Below are 21601 nucleotides of genomic sequence, written 5' to 3' on the forward strand. Positions count from 1 at the left end.
ATCCTATTTTCCCAATAAATGGAGTTGAAAACATGGGTGAGGAAAGGATTAACCAACCCGTGGGCTGCTGGCCTCGAGCCACGTCTTTTCAGTGTCTGTGACATTCATTTGTGCAGTGGCAGTGCTAGAAACTACGAAGGGAATTACTGCCCAAACCGCTTACTTCCAGACCTAGGAATTACTTGTCAGATGTTGACTTAGCGCAAGGTAAGCCTGTAAGAAAGTCCTGTAGTGGATGAGACCCACTGTCCATGACGTCTGAGATGATCCCGCTTAGAGAACGGAGGGAATGGCTTTATTTTGGGCCACTAACTTAAGGGTGCACGTTGAGGCCACCACATCCAGAAATCGGATATTCTTGACCTGAGCATGAATCTGGAAACTCCACACATTGTACAATGTATCCATTTTAAGTTTGTTTACCTTCTCTTTAATGACTTAACAGAAAAAAACTGCATGATGAAATATATTTTCTCCAAATATATATATATTTATATAATATATAATCTTAGTTAACTCAAAGGTATATACATTGTATAATAAATAATATTTATAAAAAGAGACTTTTTGAATATAAAATCAAAAAGATCAACAACTTCTACAACTTTTTACAAAACTTTGGATACAGCAGGTCGGTAGGAAATTTCTGTTGGAGACTATTACCTGACTATGGCGAGAATAATTACAATGCGCTCAGTGTACTATTATTAAATAATTACTTGTCAGCTACTTGAATACGCCCCAGAAACATGACTTTATCACTTTTAATATAGAATACATAGATATGAAAAGACTGTTCTGAAAATTTGTATCCGTTCTGCTGAAATAATTCTCACATAAAGCAAGCATTAGCCGGTTGACATGATTGAAAACTTTTCAGTCTAAGGTGAGATGGGGAGGGGCATTGCGGACTCTCTGGAGAGGGGGTGGGATGTGTATCTTTAGCCGGGCGCGTTGCCAGCAGATTCAAGAGTGCGGGCATGGCTTCTAGATGGTCCTGGCAAGCCTGCCTGAATGAGCAGGAAGATCACTTGACCCGGTAGCTGAGGTCAGGGTTAGGCAGACCAAAGAGAGAAGGGTTTGGAAAAGGAAGAAACAGCTTTGTTCTCGTCTCTACTCCTGCTGCCTCTCTTCTTCCTGATTCTCCCTAAGACAGAGCTGTGGCATTGGTTCGTGCTGTCTGATCCACTGGCGTCCGTTCGGGACCCTTGAGAGGACCCGCCTGGAGCAAGGGGAGCTCAGCTGGGAGAGGCTTTACCCGAGGGAGTAAGTGACTGCTTGCCCCCCTTCGAACACCTCCTCCTGATCCTTGGGAACTGCGTGGACTGGCGTGCTCTCTGCACACAGGTGAGACCAGCAGGTGTGTGTTAGAGAACTCTGCGTTTCTCTTTTACCCACACAGGCCAAAGGAGGGAAAGGAGACATGTCTTTATCAGAGTGGAAATGAAGGAACCGTTTTTATCCTCCCTATCTACAAGTCACCACATTGCAACTTCGGGCATCGCCCGCTACTCTCTCTCTGACCCTTTGTCTGATTTCTACCAAGGTGACCTGAACTCCCAACTGGTCTACCTAGAGTTGTTTTCTTGGGGAATCTGCAGGTGAGCAGGGCCAGGAGGGATTGAATGGCCCCTTCTAAAGATACCACTTCTTTCTTTAGGAAGCCACTGGAGCTGCAGAAGGCTCACCACCCCCTAAACATAACCTATTTACATTGTTTCGTCCTCTTTAAAAAAATAAAATAAAAGCCAAAAAACCCTACGCTGCGTTCCTGGTAGAAACCGCAGAAGGGGCAACAGAAGACTGGGACTCTGACTGTAGTTCATCAGAGCCTCTCGTGCAGAACAGGCTTACAGAGGGAGCGAGACCGAGAAGAACACACAGCTGCTCTTCAAACAGCTTACCAGGCCACCCAGAGCTCCTGGTTCTTCAAAACTCCAAATCCTACTCCCACAATTGCCTTGGGCCTCCCTCCCACTTGATCCTAGCTAAACCTATGGCTTTTGTCAGAATGTGGAAGTCTATCAGATTGAGCAGGAGGAGACAGAGAGAAGGAGACTGCAGGGGTCTGTCCTACTTCGTAACTCCCACCTCACAGGCATCTTGGCATGTCACCAGAAGAAGCCGTCTGGAAACAGAATCTTGCCCGTGCTGAGGTCTTCACCACCAGGCAGAGAGCTCACGGCAGCCCAGCCTGTTCTGTCGGAGTAGAATTTTTTTTTTTCCATTTTTATTTTCTTTAACATGTGCAAAGATAAGCCTGGGGTCTGTTCCTATCAGACCCTAGAGAACTAAAAAGAAAGCCCCTTCTTTAAAAACCACACACCATCCAGAGCAGGGTGAGAAACTTAAGAGAGAGGGCGAGGGAGGCCTCCCCGGCAGCGGGCGGCTCGGGTCCAAGGTCATTTACCGCCCGGGCGTCTGGCAACAGTCCAGATTCCTTGCTGCCTGGTGCTGAGGGCCGAGCCCGGCTCCAGGTCGTGCTTCCCATGGGACTTCGGTGAATCTGCCAGCCACACACTTCACCCGTTCCCAGTGCCCTTTGGAAAACAAAGAGGAAGAATCAGACATGTGATTCCTTTCTTGGAGAAACCCCCCGTTGGGGTGCCGAGATCAGAGGCTGTGGATGGGAGAGCTCGACATTCCTCGTGTACTTGGGGGTAATGGGGAACTCAAGGGGCTTTTCCATACCCCCTCCTCTGCGTTGGGGTCGCCGCTGAGGAAGGGTGTGTGGTTTAAACAGGAACAGGAAGCTTTAACAGCCACAGACTGGGATCCAAACCCTACCTGCCCCACCTTTTAGCTGGGACCTCGGGCAGGCGGAAGGCCTGTGGTGGGCAGCTGCCCCCAGACAGGAGTCCGCCTTGTAGAGAGACTGAAGGACCCTCCGGTCCAGGGCCCTGTTCCCCACGAGACTAGATGCGTGCACTGTGCTTTTCTGTCACACTGGTGGTTTGATAATGAGCTGTCCACACTGGAGCACGGCTGTTTAATTAACTATGAATGATTCCTTCTCAGGGGAGCACCAGTGTGTATCTCTTACTCATTTGTGTATTTACATCTCACCACGGATTTGAGGCCCAAAGCGCTTTCGTGGGCATTCCCAATCAACCTTCCCTCTCCCGGGGGGCGGACAGGGCCAGCGGAAGACTATTTTACAGGGGCAGAAACTGAGCTGCACAAGGTTGAAGGGCCACGTCCAAGGTTCTGTGGCAAGTGAGTGACAGATCCAGCACTTGGGGCCAGCCAGGCCCCCTGATTCTTATCCAGAGAGAGCCCTTTCCAGCTTACTGTGCTCACGATATCCGAATAACAAGGAATAAACCTGGTATTTGCAAGGTAGGAAATCGGTCATTAGCATGAGATACTGGACAGAAGCTACAGGCAATGGAAAAGATGTTTTCCCGACCAGGGAAGGACTGGGAATCTCTGGCCTTCCTGTGGCATAAAGCCATTTTGACGGTCTCCCCACTGAGTGTGTGGAGGGCATATGTCCCTGCCGGCCTGTCTCGAAAGTTCCCATCTTGCCTGCAGTGTCAGTGTGGATGAAAAGAGGGGAGAGGTAACCAGGCCTCAGCCAAACTTGGGCCTGTGGCTCGAGACCAAGCAGCACCCTGGGGAACATCGCTCTGGGAGGTCAGCTCTGCTGGGCCTGGGAACTTTGCTGCCTCTTCGGACCACATGCCAGGCCCGGCACTGGGGCTCTTGTGTATACAGCCTCTGGTCCACACAAAACCATGCGCCCCCCCACCCAGTTCACAAATGAGGGAACCGGGGCACAGAGAGTCTCCACAGCTTGCCCCAGTCACTCACCAAGTTGAGAGTTTGTCAAGAGGACACCACATTGGGAGAGAGTCCTCACTTGTCCCAGAGCGACCAGAGAGGAGGGGCCTTGGGGCGCCCCATCTACCTAGACATGGAATTTGAAACTCTGTCTGTGTAGCACTTTCTGTAAGATTGGAGAAGACACCATTCTACTTCAGAAATGGGAGAAAAGAGGGCTGCAGATGTATCCTTCCTCTTAGGATCAGTACTAATTACAGGGGTGGCAGGCAGGGGAATTTTTCTGGACACTGACGGTCAAACTGAGGGTCAAACCAGCACCTCCTTCCCTGCTTGGCGGTGGCTCCTGTCGGCTGCCCACCTGGGAGGGGGAGGTGCGGGAACACAGCTGCTGGGTCTGACTCGGTGACACCCTAGAGCCCCCCCCCCCCCCGGAGCCACCGAGGCTGGAGCCTCTGCAGGACCCACACGTGGAGCTTTCCAGAGACAGAGACCTGGGCTCGGTGTCCCTACCCTCGTGATGAGTAAGCTGGACACATGTCCGGCGTTAGCGTTCTGCAACTGCGATTTCCCCTCAGCTCCCCCTCAGAATGGCCAGAGCTGGGGCCTGCGTGGGGCCCCCGCGCTGCCTCGGCCACAGTGCGCATGTGACAGTGAGCCTGTGAGTTCTTCCGTGCTCGCGGACATTTCCATCACTGTGAGGAGCAGGAAGCGAAACTTGCCCAAGTGATGACACCGTCTCACTGCGCGATGACACCCTCGTGTCACGGCTCCTGATGGCAGTCATCATCCCTAGTAGTATCCGAGTCAGACAAGTGTTCTCTGCTAACTCACGTGAACCTCCTAAAACTTCCGTTAGGCCCCCCCTGTCACCGCGCGAGTGAGGAACCCGGACTTCGGGCTCCCGGGCTGGCACGTGGCGGGGCCGGCACACCTGTGTCCTCTCTCCCCGGGCCACACCGCTCACTCAGACACCAAGAAGGCCGTGCCTCCTGCTGCCTTTCCGGACCCCGTCCCTGCCGGGTCCCAGCTTCAGCTACACCGCGGGGCCTCCCAGAGGTACTCGCCCGGAGCTCTCCCTGTGATGGGCCTTCCTCCGCACCTCAGAGAGGCCCGGCCACTCCCCGGGGCCCACACAGTGTAGACAGGTGCCACCAGCTCTGAGGTGCTCTCCGTGGAGCTGCCTCACCCAGAGGGGTGCCCCCCCACACTGTCCTGGGGGCACGATCCAGGCAGGTAAGTTCTCTGCAATGAACCAAGCACTGCCCCCACAGCACCTCTGGGGAGGATGACAGATAAGCAGACAGATCTATAAAAGCTCTCTCGTCTGCGTCCCCCAGCTGGCAGGTGGTGACAGCTGGACCAGGGCTCACACCTCTCTATACTAGGCTCCTCCTCAGGGCAGAGGACAGGGAGAGAGGGCATAGCGGCCTCAGACTTCCACCCAAAACTCTAGGACCACCCTACGTCAGTCCTGACCTGTGCTGGGGACCGATGGATCCAGGGACCAGGCACCGTGTCTCCCACGCAGGCCACCTCTGGGAAGCTTGGGAACATAATCCACCGGCCTTTGATCCCCTGATTACTCACCATCATCACTCTGAACTTGAATCCCTCCTCCTCCCCATCCCCTTCCATAAACTCCGAGAGGGTGCCCTCGCTCCACCCAAGCTTCAGATCTGTCAGGATATGGGCTTATACACCGCTTCCCCCACCCACCTCCTCGAGGTCAGTAGGATTTATGCTTGTGCAAAAACTTGCCCTCAAAGTTCAAGGTGGATGCAAAATGACTCTGCCCCAGGGGTAAAAGAGGATCTCTGGCCTACTATTTCAACTATTTTACCCCCTTGTTTCACGGTAAGAAAACTGAGGCCCATGGAAGTGAAAGAACAGGAACTTAGGGACTTCCTGGAACAGGGCAATGTTGGGACCAGAAGTCAGGTGTCCTGGCTTCCAGCCCCAGTGTCCCTCCTCTGGCTCCCCAGATGCTCAGTGATGATAGCCAGTGGCCACGAAAACATCTGACCTGGCTCATAATTTACTAACTTGTATACAAATGCTAATCAATTGCTTGCAGTCTTGCGGGCACACACTCGGCTGGTACCCACTCTGTAATCCACCCAGAGCTGCCCGGGGACCATTCCCACTGAAGCTCGGGGAGATCCTGGCTTCCTGTTTGAGCCGTGGAACTGTGTGTGTCTTGGACAGCTCAGAAAGAGAAGTGGTTGGTCAACAAGAGGAGCCAGGCAAACCCAGGTCCCTGTCCCGAGGCCCCGCAGCCGCCCCGCAGCCGCCCTACCTGGCCCCCTACTTGCAGGTGTGCACATCGTAGATGCGGATGCACTCCTGGCAGCTCACATAGCAGCACCAGTGGAAGATGCAGTGGCATTTCTCCTTCCGCTTCTCCGTCCTCGTGTTGTGGCCGCGGCCACAGCACAGCAGGTCACAGCCATCGATGCCGTGGGAGGTGACATTGCAAGTCCGGTCCCTGGTGCCAAAGGAACCCGTCTCGGGGTTGGGCTCGCAGAAGTTGGGGGAGTTCTCGTAGTAGACCAGGTCCCTCTCGGTGGGCGGCTTGAACAACGCGTACTTGGCGCGGAGGGTCTCCACCCAGCCGCGGGACTCGCGGTGCTTCTCCACCACCATCTCCGAGGCACTGTCGTACTTGTCCTTGAGGAAGTCGCCGATAGCGCGGAAGTCGGGCTGGGCCCACCAGCACGTCTTGACCTCGCAGCTGCCGGACAGCCCGTGGCACTTGCATTTGAGGTGCATGTGGTCCAGGATGGTCTGGGGAAGAGGAGTAGCAGCTGGCCCCCTGCACGACCCCACTGGGAGCACATCTAGGCCCTCCCTCTCTGCTCCCCCCCCCCAGTCCCTGGAGCCTCCTCTATTCCTACTAGGGGTCAGGAAGAGAACGGATTGGGGGCTGAGGTACGGACCTAAAGAATGATGACCACTGTTTCCCTCCCCTTCACAGCCCAAGCAGAGGCAGAAATCGCAGCCATTTCTCAAAGCTGTAGGAAATAGGGATCCCCGTTTAAAAGATGGGGAAACTGAGGCCGGGAGCTTAAGTGACTCGCCCTAGGTCAAACGACCAGAGGAAGTGGTGGAGGCTGAATTCAAAGTCAGGCCCACCAGTCTTCATAGCCCTGCCCAGGCAGCCCAAGGGCGCTGGCTGAACTGGGCGGGTACTCGCTCCATGGGGCCCCTCACTCCCGCGCTGACGCATCCCCAGGTGCGTGCAGATAAGGAACAGCGAAGGGGGAAAGGGTGAACAGAAGGGTTGATTGTGGGGTGGGGGGGTGGCCAAGTTCTGCCAAGGGGAAAAAGGAGAGCAGGAAGCCCGGGATGCACAAGAGCCACCAGAAGGGCAGGGTGGGGCGGGGACGAGACCAGCCGGGAGGGGCAGGGACAGGGTCCGCGAAGGGGTACCGGGCGGGGTCGGCCGCAGCTCACCGTGCGGCCCGCCTCGTTGTTGTGCTTGTTCATGGCCGAGCGCGCGTCCGGCCTGTTCTCGCGCGCGTCCGCGAACTCCCGGGACACGAGCACCCCGAAGTCGGCATCCTCGCTGCAGCCGCCCCACTTCCAGCCCTCGCCAGGAGGCCCCTTGTGGTGCGAGTCGCAGCCGCAGATGGTGGAGGTGCCCTCGGCACAGGAGCGCGTGACGGCGAAGGCCACGCCGGCAGAGGCGATGGCGTGCACGAAGGCCGACTCGCGGGTGGCTGTGGGGAGGGCATGGCTCAGGCCGGGGCCTGGGGCGCAGCCGCCCTGCCTCGACCTCCCCAGCCAGGAAGAAGGGCTCGCCAGCCCCGAGGAAAGAGGGAGGAGCCGAGGTGTCCTCCTGACCCCCTTTGGCTGGCCCAGCCTCTGAGGAATCCCCACTTTACAGATGAGCAAACTGAGGCCTGGGGCAGCTGATTAACCCAGGGCCTCAACACCTGGTACAGGGCAGAGCTGAGCCTGTTAGAAGCAGGGGCAGAAACTATAGCTCTGGCAGGTTGCTGAAGAGATGAGGTTGTCCTGCTCTGTCCTGGCCCCGGGCCCCCACCCTCTATTTGTCCAAACTCCAGAGACTGCAGTACAGGCATGAGCCCTCGCACTCCTGAGAGAGCCTGAGGCCCGCGCGCCGGGGAACCTAGTGCCTGAACTACCCAAGTCCACCCCATCCCCCACCTAGATGCACTTGGGCAGACCCCTTCCTTTTCTGAGCCTCAGTTACCCTCTTTGTAAAACGGGTGTAATTTCCCTCTACCACCAGAGTTCCTGACCAGGAGGGCAGTGGCCCAAATCCCAAGCCCTCTCCCGGCCACCACGGGGAGGACCAGAACACAGGGCAGGATCCCTTGAAGGAAAAGGAGAACTTCTCAGTGGAATCCCCAACCTCATGATCCTGATAACCACCTCTGAGCGCTCAGTATGCACCACTTTCTGCCGTTCGTGTTTTTGATCTTATTTAATCCTCTCAACTAGGAGGCAGAAAGTCTTAATATAGGCCCATTTTACAGATGCAGACATTGAGGATTAGAGGGCCGAGGTCTGGGAGACCTGCCGTCCAAACATCTCTCTTCGGACAGGCGAGGAACCCAGAGCGGGAGGTGACCTGCCCAAGGCCACGCAAGCCGGCCGAGAAGCCGGGGCTCCCATCCCGAGTGCTGAGGGAGACCGCGGCTCGGTGCACAAGCGGGAAGCCTGGTAGCCTCGTGGGCTACCTGCGGAGGAGCCGCCCGTCCCGCTTCCACGGACGGCCCCGCGGGCGGACCCCCCCCCCCGGCCCCACCGCCCGGCTCTCCTCGCCCCCCGTTCCGGCTCCCGCCCTCCCCGGGGCGCTCGGGGGTGGCGGCGCCGAGGGCCAGCGCCTCGCTTCCGGCCGGGACCGCGGCCTCTCGCGGCGGCGGCGGCGCCCGGGCCCCGGGCCGCGCTCGGTTCCCAGCCCCGGGGACGCGGGGGTGACGGGGGCGGGGCGGGGATTAGCCTGGGAGCGGCGCTGACAGCCCCGCTGTGCCGGTCCCCGTCCGGCGGGGCCCGCTGGGCCGCTCAATCCGCCTTTGTTCGCGCGGTGTCACACCGCATTACCCGCATAATGCGGCCGCCGGGCCCGGGCCGCCGGGCCGGCCGCCACCGCGTAGCAACGGGCGGCTCCCGCGGCCGGGCCGCGCCCCCGGCCCCGGCGCCGGCCCGCGAAATCCCCATTGAAGCGGCGCCCCCCGCCCCCGCGCCGCGCCGAATGGCCAGAGGGCGTGTGAATGGCGCGGCGGCCGCAGCGGGCGCGGGGCCGGGCCGCGCGGTGGGGGGCGGCGCTCGGGCCCCTTTCAAGCCGCCTAAGCCCCTCCGGGCCGCCCGCGCCGTCCCGCCCGCGGAACGCGATCCCGGGCTCGCCTGCGCCCCGCCGTCGCGGCCCGTCGCCTTCCGGCCGCCGACCTCCCGCGGCCCCCGTCCCACGGGTGCCGCGCGAGTCCCCGGCCGGCCGCGGCCCCGCCTCCGAGCCGGCCCACCGTGGGGAGCCGGTCCCGGCCTCCGCGAACGGTGCGCGCCCCGGGCAGGCCCCCCCCCCCGCCCCCCTGGCTCTCAAAGCGTGTGTGTGTGTTGGGGGGCGTGTGTGCAGAGATGAACGCGTGGCGGCCCGCGCGGAGTGGAGCCTTCTCCGCGGACCCTCCTGAGCTTCATCAGATTCCTAGAGTTTGTGCCGTATTACCCACCTCCCTACGCCCGCCCAACACAGAACTGCCCTCCTGCAATTTAGACATGAAGGCCGGTACCGAACCTACAACGGTGATTGAAAACGTTTAACACAAACGTGGATGGGTAATAAGCTCAAAGGCCCGGTTTTCATTGCCAAGTGTCCCAAGAGGGTAAGAGCAGTCAGAAGGCGAGTCTTGCTTTTGGGGAGCGCGTCTAGACGCCAGGCTGTTTGATTAAGCGCTACCTGGCTCGAGGTGGGGCACCGGAAGGCGGTGAGACTGACACACCGGGCAAGATCAGGTTTGAAATGCAAACCGCCGCCACTTGGCCCCAATTAGAGGCCAAACCTTTTATGTAAACAAGGAATAATTAGCTTTGGTAATAGAAGCGTAAACAGAATCATCATCCATTGATTCGCTAATTGCTCTTCTGTCCCTTGACAATGGCCTGTAGGTCAGACAGACCCAGACTACCTGAGGCCCAGGTGAAGGGGGACCGCATACTAAAACGTAGGGGGTCAGTGCCCCCCACCCCCACCCCATCAGATCCACCTGGCTCTCAGATCCCTTTTCCTTCCGGCTATAAATACAGTTCTTGTAAAAGAAGGGAGGGCCGGGCTCACCAGTTTGGGTGGCAAAGCCCTGGTGGTGGTCGGGAGGGTTCAAGTTGCTGCGGAACGGGAGTGGTGGCTCCCAGGAGGCTGGCTGGGGTCATTAAATTCCGGGACACGACTGTTGCCCAGAGTTGCCCATCTTCCACCCAGAACTCTCCAGCCTCAAAGTCCCCTTCTTGGGAGCAGTTGCCCCACCCCACCCCCTCCCCTGGTCATGCTTGAGGTCAAGTTCTGTGAATGCCGTCATTTCAGGCACCAGCCAGCTAGACTCCCAGGTTGCAGAAGGGTGGGAAAGTTACCCGGGCCGGCGCCCCTCCACAGTCCGGGGGTATATCCAGCGTGCAGGGGTGTGGGGCCAGCAGAATCTTCTCACTGAAATGCTTGGGGGCAATGCAATGCCACCGGTACCAGGCAGTTTCCTCAGCTCCAGAATTTTCCACATGGGAGGGGCCTGGAGGTGGTGATGCTCCCCACCCCGCCCAAAAGCTAGATTTGCATAGCACTTAACCCAGTGTTGGGAAAATGTCACAAATGTCCACAACGGAGCCTGGTCCCCTCCGCTGTGCAAGCCGGGAGGGGGGTGGGGAGGAAGGCCATGGCTTCCTGTCCTGCCCTAGGATCTCAGGATCCAGGGCATCTCAAGGCTGCTCAGCTCCCAGCAGCACCTGGGAAGGTGTGGCAGCCGTGGTGACAGTCCGGGTTGGTCCAGCGAAGGAGCCGACCCACTTTTGTGGAGGCTGCGGATCCCGCCCGGCTTTATGGCCCTCCCCTGGGACCCCTAGGCTGGGAGCTGAGGCACCCTGAGGGGGAAGTGTCTTCATGCCCTACCCCCACCCAGCCCCTCCCCGACCTGCTACCCGGCCCAGAGACAGTACCTTTGTCCAGGACGGGCCCAAAGATGGCCAGGCTGTCGTCTATGGTGGTGCAGTTCCAGCGGCGGCCCCGGAACTGGTGCTGGCACTCCTGGATGCCCAGCTTCACGCCCTCGGCCACGCTGGGCATGATTTCGATGTAATTCCGGCAGAAGCGCAGTTGCTTAGGGACCAGGCCTGGGATGGAGCCGCAGAGCAGGGGCTGTGAGCCCAGGGATGTGTACTGCTGGCCCAGGGCCAGGGACCTGCGGGCGGACAGAGGGCGGTGGCACATGGCCCATCAGGGGCCTTTTTTCTTCCTCGAGAGCCCTCTGGGGTAGGCGGAGCCATGGAGGGCCCATGGGTCAGCGTGAACCCAGAACCTCAAGCAACCTGGCCCCTGAGTGTGCTCCCTGCTCTCAGGAATACACCGCCCCTTGACGGGCAGAGCTCTGGTCCAGCCAGTCAGCCTTCTGATGGGGACATATCTGACATGAGCATGGGGGCCCGCAGAAACTTCTCGCAGGGGTGCTTGGGGGCCACGCAATACCATGAAAAGAACCCTGGACTGGAAAGATGGTTTGAGAGGCCCAGGTTATGTCCCTCCTAGGCTCTGGGCCAGTTGCCCTGATGCGCATTGAAGTGGTTGGGCTGGACAATCTTCTAGGAAGTCTAAGTTTCTGGGGCCACACAGAGACTCCAGTGACCCATGGGAAATAACCCATACCTAAAGTCAGGGAGGTGGCAGGAGCTGGCTTGACCCCAGTCCCACCTCAGATGAAGCAGAGAGGCAGAGAAGCCCCAGTCCCAGCAGAGAACTCGTATGTGCACGTATGCCTAAGATTTGCACGTGTGCGTGCACACACACACACACACACACACACATACACACACGTGTGCACGTGCTGCCCGTGGCGGTGTCCCTCAGCCTCCTCCCCAGGACACTGCCTGCCCAGCCAAAAGACCCCAGTGCCTCCCCAGGGAATTGGTGGCTTCTGCTATTGTCCTCTGTCCTTTGTCCACCGGTGCCTTTGTGACCATCTTGGCAGCTTCCTAGAAGTTTCTAGAGTGCCATCTTCCTGCTCACCAGAGACTGGAGCTTGGTTTTGTTTCAAGACAAGTGTAGCTCAGTGTCAGGAGGGAGAAGATCTCAGATCATACTCTCCCAGCCAACATTCATGACCTTAGTCGAGTCACCTTACTCTTCTAACCCTCATTTCTCAATCAATACCCTGTCAACCTCTCAGATTTGTGAAGAGTGAACAGAAGAAAAGGTCTTGCGGGGAGCTGGGGGAGGAGGAACAAGAGTTTAAAATACTAGAAAACCAAGGTGCTGCTCTTCCACTCTCTCCCCCAGCACTGGAACAGCAGGAATGACATTTTGCGGGAGAAACTGGGAAGATGATCTGTGGGTCTCAGTGGACCTGAAGGCCAGTTGCAATCAGCCCTGTGATCAGGGACAGTGTGAGCTGGAAGAAGGGTTGCATGGGGGCCCAACTCCTCCCCCTTCACGTCCAGCACTGACCCAAGGCTCCAGTCTGGCAGTGACCTTGGTCGAGTTCCTCACACGAAGTCATGCCAGAAACCTTGGGAAGAGGGACCAGAAGATCCCACATGCTCATCAGGAAAACACACACACACACACACACACACACACACACACACACACACACAAGCTTCCTGGACTAGACACGGGGCTGAACTAAACGTCTGCCATGTATCAGCTCTTACTCTGTGCTGGCTGCTTTATCTGTACCATTTCTGATCACTTCTCCGAGGCTGGAGAACATCACTACCCCCCAGAGAAGGAAGCCACGCTTTAGGAAGTTAGCTTGCTCAAGACTTTTTGATGCCAGGCCTGGAGCAGAACACAGCATGCTCACTGGGCCGAGCCTTTTCCTTGGGTTTGCTTCGTTGAATCCTTGTAACAACTGTATGACAAGGCGGCGGGGCAGGGGGGCGGGGGAGGTGGTTTACAGCAGCTGCTTTAGGATGGTGGAGACTTGCATACCGAGGAACCAGCCCAGACCACAGAGCTGCTAAGAAGTTGCTCATTGGACCCCAGGCCATCTGACTCCAGAGCCTGGGGGGCAAACCACTGCACCGCCCGCCTTCTGGGCAATGCCTGCTTGGGACCTGAGGCAGGGGGGTGGAGTGAGGGGCTGGCTGTAGGCCCGGCCCATCTGTGCCCTGAGCCCACCAGTGATCTCATGCCTGAGTGAGAGAGAGCGGATCAGCCCAAACCCCCTGATGGTGCCCTGCAGCCTGTCCTCTCCTGCTCGCACCCTGTTTACACTTATAAACAGCTTATCATGAGAATTATGATATTCAAATATCTATCACCGATTATATGCTGGGCCAGTTCTAAGCGCTCATGTCCCTCGCCGTATGTAATCCTGGCCGCACAAGTCTATGAGGTAGGAACTTCATTATCATCATTATTATTCCATTTCCTAGATGAGGAAACTGAGGCCAGGAAGTTAAGTAACCTGCCCTGGTCTGCAGGATTGCAAAGTGTCAGAGTTGAGCCTCCCTCCCCATTCAGGCTGCCTCCCCACGTGTACCTTTTTTTTTTTTTTTAAGATTTTAATTATTTATTTGAGAGAGAGAGACAGAGAGCACAGGTGGGGAGAAGAGGGAGAAGCAGGCACCCCGCTGATCAGGGAGCCTGCCGTGGGGCTTGACCCCAAGACCCTGAGATCATGACCCGAGCTGAAGACCCAGGCCTTCCCCACTCCCTCCTCTGACATTTAGGACCTGAAGTCCCAGATGAGGAGAACAGTCAGAGAGGGGAGCTGAGACCCGATAGCGGACTCTGCCACCCCAGGAACCACACCTTGGTTTGGCCCTGAATGGGGTGATGAGTCCCGGCTGCCTCCCCACGCCCAGGTCTGGCCCCTGCCTGTCCCAGAGAAGCATGGGAAGACCTGGTACCCACTTCCCAGCCTCAGTGTCCCTCCCCTTTGACCAGAGCCAGTCTCCTGGGTGCCCCCACCACAGGCACCCCGGTCCATGCCTGGGTCTGGAGGTGTAGACTGTCCCTGTGGTGGCCACACTTGCCATCAGCTTGGCTTTCTGCCCCCACGACACACTCTGATCTGAGCTGGTCTGTCTCACAATCACCTCTGGCACCAGGGGGCCTGTCCCATGTCACCCCCCATTACTGGTCTGCTCACCAGTCAAGGCCCCGAGTGCCCCAAAGGACCCAGCCTCCTTTTGCCCAGAGATGGGCATCGTCTGTCACTTTCCCCCTTTCTAGCTCTCTCCTAGCCCCTCGGCAGGCCCGGGCCCCCTCAAGCTAAGCTGAGTCACCGGACTAGAATCAGAACCTACGAGAGGAGCCCTAAGCGAGCGCGAAGCCCATTTATACAGATGAAAAAGCGGGAGGCTCACGGAGAGAGGGGGCTTGCCCACTGCTGCACAGCCAGCACCTGGGAGCCAGGTCGGGCCGCTGGCCAGTGCAGAGAAGGGACACTGGGGAGTGGGGACGCCCCCACTGGCTCTTCATTTCCACTTGGCAAGGCTGCTTCTCATCCCAGCTCTCCAGAGGGGCTCCCCGCTCCCTGGTTTCACCAACTCCCTCCCCCCGGGGTCCAAGGCGGCCCTCCCCGACCAGACCCCCGAGCTCTGGGCACTGGCCGGCCGCAAAGGCCAGAGTTGCTCCCCAAACTTCTTCCAGCAGGGAGATGCCTCGTTCCCTTCCCCTCCTCTGAAGGACACCAAGTCCTTCCTACTGAACGACTGTAGTCTCTCCTCCAACCCGAGCCAGTTGCCTTCCGCTGCCAAGCGCACCAGCGGTCACGGTGGCGCTGCCTCTTTCACACACCCCATGTATTATCTCATCAGATCTTCACAACAGCTCCGGGAGCTGGGCGTTGCCGCCCCCATTTTACAGAGGGGGAAACTGAGGCACGGAGAAGCTGGGCAACTTACACAGAGAAGTGGCTGAGCCAGGGTTCAACCCTGGGTTTGTCTGACTCCGAGTATGACACCCTCTGAAAACAACTCGGCCTTGGAGATGATGAGTTCTTTGTTTTTCTTTTAAAGATTATTTATTTATTTGAGAGAGAGAGAGAGAGAGAGAGCAGGAGCAGAGGGAGAAGCAGACTCCCCGTTGAGCAGGGAGCCCGACACAGGGCTCAATCCCAGGACCCTGAGATCATGACCTCAGCCAAAGGCAGACGCTTAACCGACTGAGTTACCCAACTGAACCACCAGGTGCCCCAGAGATGATGAGTTCTTCCCCTCTGGCCAAATCCGGGCTCCTCCCTGCTGCCCGGGAGCCAACCCAGTGTGCACCCTGGAGCTGGGCTGCCCGGCGCAGACCCAGCTCTGCTGTGTCCTAACTACTGATCTCAAACAATTCACTCAACCTTTCCCTGACTCAGTTTCCTCACCTGTAAAATAGACATAGTAAGAGGAAGGAATGATAAAACGTGCTGGGCACCTAGGAAGCCCCTAATAAATGGCAGTCATTGTGGTTCCCATGTGTTTATGGGCTGTCCCCAGCACTTGGTCCCCTGTCCTGTCAGCAACCTCCTGCCTCCTTGCCCTCCCACTCCCGACTTGATAGAACACATCAGAATTTCCAGAGCCCCTTCCCATCCATCGCTGGGAAGGATGCCTTGGATCAGAGCAAAGTCGTCCCCTTCCCCAGCAGCTCAGTCCTAACTGTGACCTGGCTGAGTGTTAAAGGTAACCCAAAGGGCAGGGGCCGGGGAGCATCCCCAGGACGCTCCATTTGAGGGTTTCAGCTTCTGCCTTTGTCTCGGGTCATCATCCCAGGGTCCTGGGATCGAGCCCCACCTGAGGCTCCCCGCCCAACGGGGAGCCTGCTTCTCCCTCTCTTTCTCCCTCTGCCCCTCCCTCCACCTCTCCCTCTGCTCGTTCTCTCTCTCAAATAAATTAAAAAAAAAAAAAAAGACAGGACTCCTGGGTCACCTCCTTTCTAAAGACTTCCATGGGCTCCCAGACAGAAGAAACCTCTCCTGCCTGTCTTTCCTGCATCCTATTCAAACTTTGTCCCCAAGTGGGGACTCACTTGTTTCCAGTTCGATCTGGCTGTGAGAGTGGGAGTTCCCTGAGGATAGAGGGTGCGTCTTCTCCCATTTCCCCAACACTTTGGACCACACCAGACACACACACATACACACGCGCACACACACACACATACACACACGCACACTTGGTCTACTGAAAGGCCAGGCGCTTGCTTAGGTAGGAATGAAGGAACCACTCCTTCCCCAAAAGGCCAGTCAGATGCCCCCTGTCTCGCAGCTACTTAGCCTCACTCCCCAGGAATCCAGGCATCCGGAGGTTTCGCCTCCACACAGGACAAGACTCCTCGGTTCCGCTGAGGAAGTCCCTATGGTTAGGACCTCAGACAACAGCCAGGCTCCCAAGGGAGGTAGGGACCCCGCCTGGCACGAGCAGCTGGTGAGGGGGAGGGTGGAGGGCACCGCCAGGCCTTCCCAGCTGGGCAGGAGCTATTTATACCCAGCTCCTGGCCCGGCCCTGCCCGAGGACCCTGCCCCCCTCCCCTGAGGACAGCCCACAGACCGGCTGGGCTGAGGACAGACACAGGCAGCCGGGCAGATGGGCAGCAGAGGCCTACAAGCAACAGGCTGCTCGTGGAGCCCTGGATGTGGACCTCCCAGACCGAAATTCCCTCTCCGAGGAGGCCCTGTGCGACTCCCACTGCGCCCCGGTTCTTCGGCTCCCCGTCCCCTGCCCCGGCGCACCTCTGTCTCCGGAGGGCCGAAGGGGGGCCCGTGCGGCGCGCTGGGGCGGAGAGAAAACTCAGCACAGTCAGCCTGGGTGCTGCCTTGACTTACACGCCTCTCACCCGGCGAGACACGCAGTATCCTGTGCAGGGTGTCCTGGCCGGTGATGCGGGCACCGTTGACGCCCCAACTCTGCCATCCCCCCAGCATAACAGGAGTTTAGAGATGAAGGGGCCTCGGGAGGCATCTCGTTCAGGGTGTTTTCTATTTGTCACCTGTTCTTCCAGATGGAATCATACACAGCCTCCCCCACTCCCCTATACCGAAAACCGATAAAAAGAAGGGCCCGTTCCTCTTTTAAAGCTACCCATAGAATGACCACATGATCCAGAAATTCCAGTCCTAGCTACGTGCCCGAGAGCGGTGAAAGCAGGCGCGCAAATAGACGCACGTCCATCAACGTCATGACGGCGCTATCCGCAGTAGCCAGCAGGCGGACGCCGCGAGTGTCCGGCCCGTGGAAGCACAACGGAACGTGGCCTGTCCGTTCGGTGGAAGATTATTCAGCCACAAAAAGGAATGAAGTTTGGACAGCTGCTACAACATGACGTAATGACATGATGCTAAGTGAAAAAAGCCAGTCAGAAAAGGACAGATTTTGGGGCGCCTGGGTGGCTCAGTAGGTTAAGCGTCTGCCTTCGGCTCAGGTCACGATCCCGGGGTCCTGGGATCGAGTCCCTCATTGGGCTTGTTACTCAGTGGGGAGCCTGCTTCTCCACCTGCCTGCTTCTCCCCCTGCTTGTGCTCACTCTCTCTCTTTCTCTCTCTGACAAATAAGAAAAGAAAAAGAAAAAAAGGAAAGGAAAGGACAGATATTGTATGATTCCATTGATGTGAGGTACCTAGAAGAGGCAAATTCCTAGTGACAGGAAGTAAAGTTACCAAAGGCTGGGGAGTGGCGGGGGCGGGGAGAGTTACTGCTTAGTGAGTATAGTTCCTGCCCCAGTCACGGCCCCTCTGCAGGACGCAACTGCGAACCAGAGTTCTAGTCTAATCCCTTCCTTCTCTAGTTGGGAAGACTGAGGCCCAGAGAGGGTCCTAAGTCACATAGTCACATATGGGTGGGGCTGTGGAAGATGGGCAGGGACACAGCCCAAGGAAAGTCTCCCCTTCTCCTCCTTCCGGTCTCGGGCGAGCTCCATGGCCAAGCCTCCCCGCATTGGGCCTTTCCTGGAGTCAGGAAGGTCCTCACCTTTCCCTGGGGCGAGCCTCACTATCTCCACCAGCCCCAGACAGGGCACTTGCCATGGGTGCTGAGAGGGAGGGAAGGAGTCAGAAACCACTTCCTCTGAGGTCATCGGTGTCTCTCTCTACTCCAGAGTGACCACCATGTTTCTAGAAGCCCTTCAACAACCCAGGGCTTGGTGCTCCACCTGCTGGCTCCTGGGCAGTACTGGACAGGTGCCCTCCCTGCTCCTGGGTCCAGTGGGGCCCCACCCTGGCTTGGGACAAGACGAAAACTTCCAGGAGAAAGAAAGGCTTGAAAATGGGCAGGAAGTCCAAGAGCCAGGTGTCGGTTTGGGAACACAAAGCTACTACTTTTCCATTTAGGTCAAGAGGCCCTTCAGGGCTGGAGGACAGCATGGGGGGAGCCTGACAAGTTCAATGGCACACACGGAGTGGGGCAGGCCAGGGGCAGGTCCTGGTGGGCCCCGACGCATCTCACTCCTGGAATGACGTGAGCTATAACCCAGAAGGGCAAGGCCATCCCTGCTCCTGCCGTGGGAGGCCCTGGTCAGGACACTCACCCTGGTGCCTTGGCCGGGAGCTCATGACAGAGCAAGACAGACCTAACTCAAGATTGACAGGTTACCTCTCTCCTATCCCTGCCACAGATCCTCCCTGGCGCTCGTGTGGGCCCCGTGGGCGCTGAGCACGAATGCAGCCGTGCACCCGTCTCCGTACAGGCTGAGGCTAGGGGGTCGCTTCTGAGTCCAAAGGGGCTCCTGGGTTCCCTCCATCCACAGAGCAGGCCCAGAGACACCGCAAGTGATGCCTTTCATCAAAGAGGGGCCGTCTGGTTTTCGCGTGTCTCCGGCAGCCTAGGGAGCACCCTCGTCGATGTAGAGTAAGGGAAGGGGGTGGGGAGGGTAGAAAGGGTCCTCGCACTGAGCTGGGACCTGGAGGCCAGCCAGAGAAGAATCAATGAGAAAACAACAATTATATACAAGCTTCTGGGCCCACGGAGGCCCAGGCCTCTTGCCGGGCTGCCCGTCTTGACTTCGTCCCAGCCCGCCCGCCGAGGGCCCCATGAGGGCAGTAAGCACACGGAGTAGATGGAGGTGCCCATCCTGGGGAGGTAAACAGATTCACTCCCCACCTATTCCCTCAGCACGCATTTGAGCGATGACTTGGAATCGGGCAGCGTGCCAGGTGCTGGGGACGTGGCGAGGCCTTAGCCACACCCACGGAGTGCCCAGACCAGGACACATCTGTCAGTTACCGAGCCGCAGCATTTTTCCAGCACCTACGAAGCCTGGGTGCCAGAGGCGTCATGAACAAGTGACAGAGCATCCCCAGGCCCTTGTGACCGACCACCCAAGTTACCACCACGCCAGAAAGCGCACCACGGGGGCCGAGACATCCAAGAAGGCAGAGGCAAGAAGGTCCCAGCCAATGGTGATCACGAAAGCACAGCTGGGGGGCTCCCTCGGGAGGCGCTGGGGTGGCTGGGAAGCCCCAGGCACGAGGTGGGAGAGGGAACCGCAGCCGTTCCACCCCGGCTGGAGCCCAGAAACTGTACAAAGGAGCAAGGAGGGGAAAGGAGCCCTGAGTGCCCAGTTTTATCCAGGCAACCTGGGCAGCTGTTGGAGGCTCCTGGACTGGGCTTTGGAAATATTAATCTATTAGACAAAATCTAACTGCAAAATGCCCGGAGGGGGGTGGGCACTAGTGACCCACGGCTGGGAAAGAGAGGCTGGTGTGACAGTTGATACTAAGGAGGGTGTCAGGCTTGGCTGCACATTACAACCCCTGGCGGGCACGTTTCCCTAGTCTAGGGTGACCCCCCGTGCGGCTGGGGCTGGGCACCACCCGTCTGTGCTAGCGGGGCCTGAGACAGCGGGTCTCAGGCCAGAGGCATTAGGAGCAGAGAGGAAGCCGTGCACAAGGGTGGTCATGGGGACACCAGAGGAAGGAGGAGAGCATGACAAGGTTTTAAGCCAGGATGACCAGGAAGATGGATATGACGTCAACAGAGGAAGGGAACTTAAGAGATGAAACAGGTTTGGGAACAAAGACAGTTTGTGGGGCCGATGAGACCTCCAGGCACCCATGTCCAGACAGTGCTGGAAAAAGACAGAGCCTGGAAATTCAGATTTGGGAATCTATGCTAGAGCTAATAGTGGAATGACACTTGAGGCCTTGTCCCTCCCCGGTGGGCACACGGTAAAGGGTGAGACAACCAGGGAGCCTCATGGTGTGGGCGCTGGACGCCGTGTGCCAAGGGAGGAGCCCCAGGAATGCGGGGCATCATGGGAGGAGGAGAGGGCATCAGCACGAGGGTGGGGACCTCACATCAGACGGACCTCACACTTCAGGCCGAGAAACGGGGAGGGCTCTCCCCAAACCCTGCGCCCACGTCTGGCTTCTGTTCCCGGTATTTCTGATGAGGTCCCCACGGAGGCACGGCCAACATACTTGGACAGAGTGAGTCACCACGCCCTTCCTTTGCTTTGGTCGTTCCCTCTTCCACTCTTGTCCCCACCCTCCTCCCTGGGTGAGAGCTCTGAACACACACTAAACCATCAACCCGCAGCCCCGTCCTCTGGTGGGGACCCTCTCTGTGCACACGGGGGGCACTTCCCAGCCTGACCCTTCTACCTGGGAGCCACAAAGGTAGCCCTTCCTTCTCACCCTGGGACACAGCTTCTGGGCCTTTCCCCTTGTTGGCTCGGCTGAGAGCTGGGCCTTTGGACTTTGGTCAGCCTTTTCTGGACCTGTCACCTGGCAGTGTGTGCCCAAGGTCACCACGAGTGTGGCGGGAACAGGAAGATGGGAGACCGGGGGTGAACGTGAGGGAAACGGGGTATTCCGGGCCAACTGTCCACACCACCACGGATGGGAAACCCCCCCCCCAAACACGACGCCACAGTAAAGAGCCATTCCGTCCCATTGGGCAGCAATGAGGACTCGCCATGGGAGCCCGAGAAAGGTCTTCCTACCTTCCTCTCTCTCTCCCTAAACTCTCCGACACAACTTGCCGGCCCTACTGGCCAAGTGGTCACGTCTACATTCAGTGAGTGACTTTGACCACTGCCCTCTGCCTGCCACCTTCTAGAGGTCCCCTTGCAGGGCCAAGGGGGCCCTCCGAGGACGGGCGCTGAGCCCACCTGAAAAGCCAGAGGGGCCACAGCTCCGGGCAAACGTGGGACGAAGAGAACGGGTGGGTGGTGGGCACTGCAAGCCAAGGGGTCGAAGACTTGAGTCTCGGGAGGGGAGGAGGAGGTGCTGGCCCCGAGCTCCAGCCGCCATCCCGCCATCCCACCATGGAGCCCTGTGGGATGTTTCTCTGGGGAGAAGAGGGAGGGAGGGAGGGGAAGGCGGGCCGGCCTCAGCTGGAATGTTACAGCTTCTGTTCTCCAAAGCAGCTCCCAGAGCGCCTGGCCTGCGGCTCCTGGCTGATCTGATAAGATGTGACAAGGCGGCCTGAAAAATGTTGAAACCTGTAAAATGTTTAAACCTGTTTTTTGCTGTGTTGTGAGCATGAGGGTTCTCTTTTTTCTCTCAATTTCATAGGAAAGTGGAGTCGATCAGAGGAGAAGGGGAGGAGGGGGGGAGAGAGCGATAGTCCCCTTCAGCCAAATTGGGAGGCAGGGCTCAGAGCAGGATGGTCAGACCTGGAGAGGAGGAAAGGAGGGTGAGAAGTGGGAAGATGAAGGGGGGGGCCTGAC

The 21601-nt window shown here is 58.0% G+C and overlaps 1 protein-coding gene across 1 annotated transcript; it reads right to left on the reverse strand.

The window, feature by feature from the left end:
* Nucleotides 1-599: 599 nt before the first annotated feature.
* On the reverse strand, nt 600-21190 carry WNT3 (Wnt family member 3). The gene is made up of 6 exons (XM_057318214.1): nt 21041-21190; nt 19257-19378; nt 10951-11192; nt 7240-7505; nt 6083-6570; nt 600-2540 (listed from the first exon to the last, which is right to left on the reverse strand). Exons 1-5 carry the CDS (start codon nt 21188-21190, stop codon nt 6091-6093), a joined length of 1260 nt encoding a protein of 419 aa, XP_057174197.1. The 3' UTR covers nt 600-2540; nt 6083-6090.
* Between the last annotated feature and the right edge of the window lie 411 nt (nt 21191-21601).

The sequence above is a fragment of the Ursus arctos genome, unplaced genomic scaffold (genome assembly GCF_023065955.2).
Source record: "Ursus arctos isolate Adak ecotype North America unplaced genomic scaffold, UrsArc2.0 scaffold_24, whole genome shotgun sequence".
In the NCBI taxonomy this organism is placed as follows: Eukaryota; Metazoa; Chordata; class Mammalia; order Carnivora; family Ursidae; genus Ursus; species Ursus arctos.

Coding starts and splice junctions, on each gene's coding strand:
- WNT3 (XM_057318214.1), bottom strand. CDS start 21,190: ATGGCGGGATGGCGGCTGGAGCTCGGGGCCAGCACCTCCTCCTCCCCT. Junction 11,193..19,256: donor GTGCGCTTTCTGGCGTGGTG/GTAACTTGGGTG, acceptor GTCCGCCCGCAG/GTCCCTGGCCCTGGGCCAGC. Junction 6,571..7,239: donor ACAACGAGGCGGGCCGCACG/GTGAGCTGCGGC, acceptor CCTCTTCCCCAG/ACCATCCTGGACCACATGCA.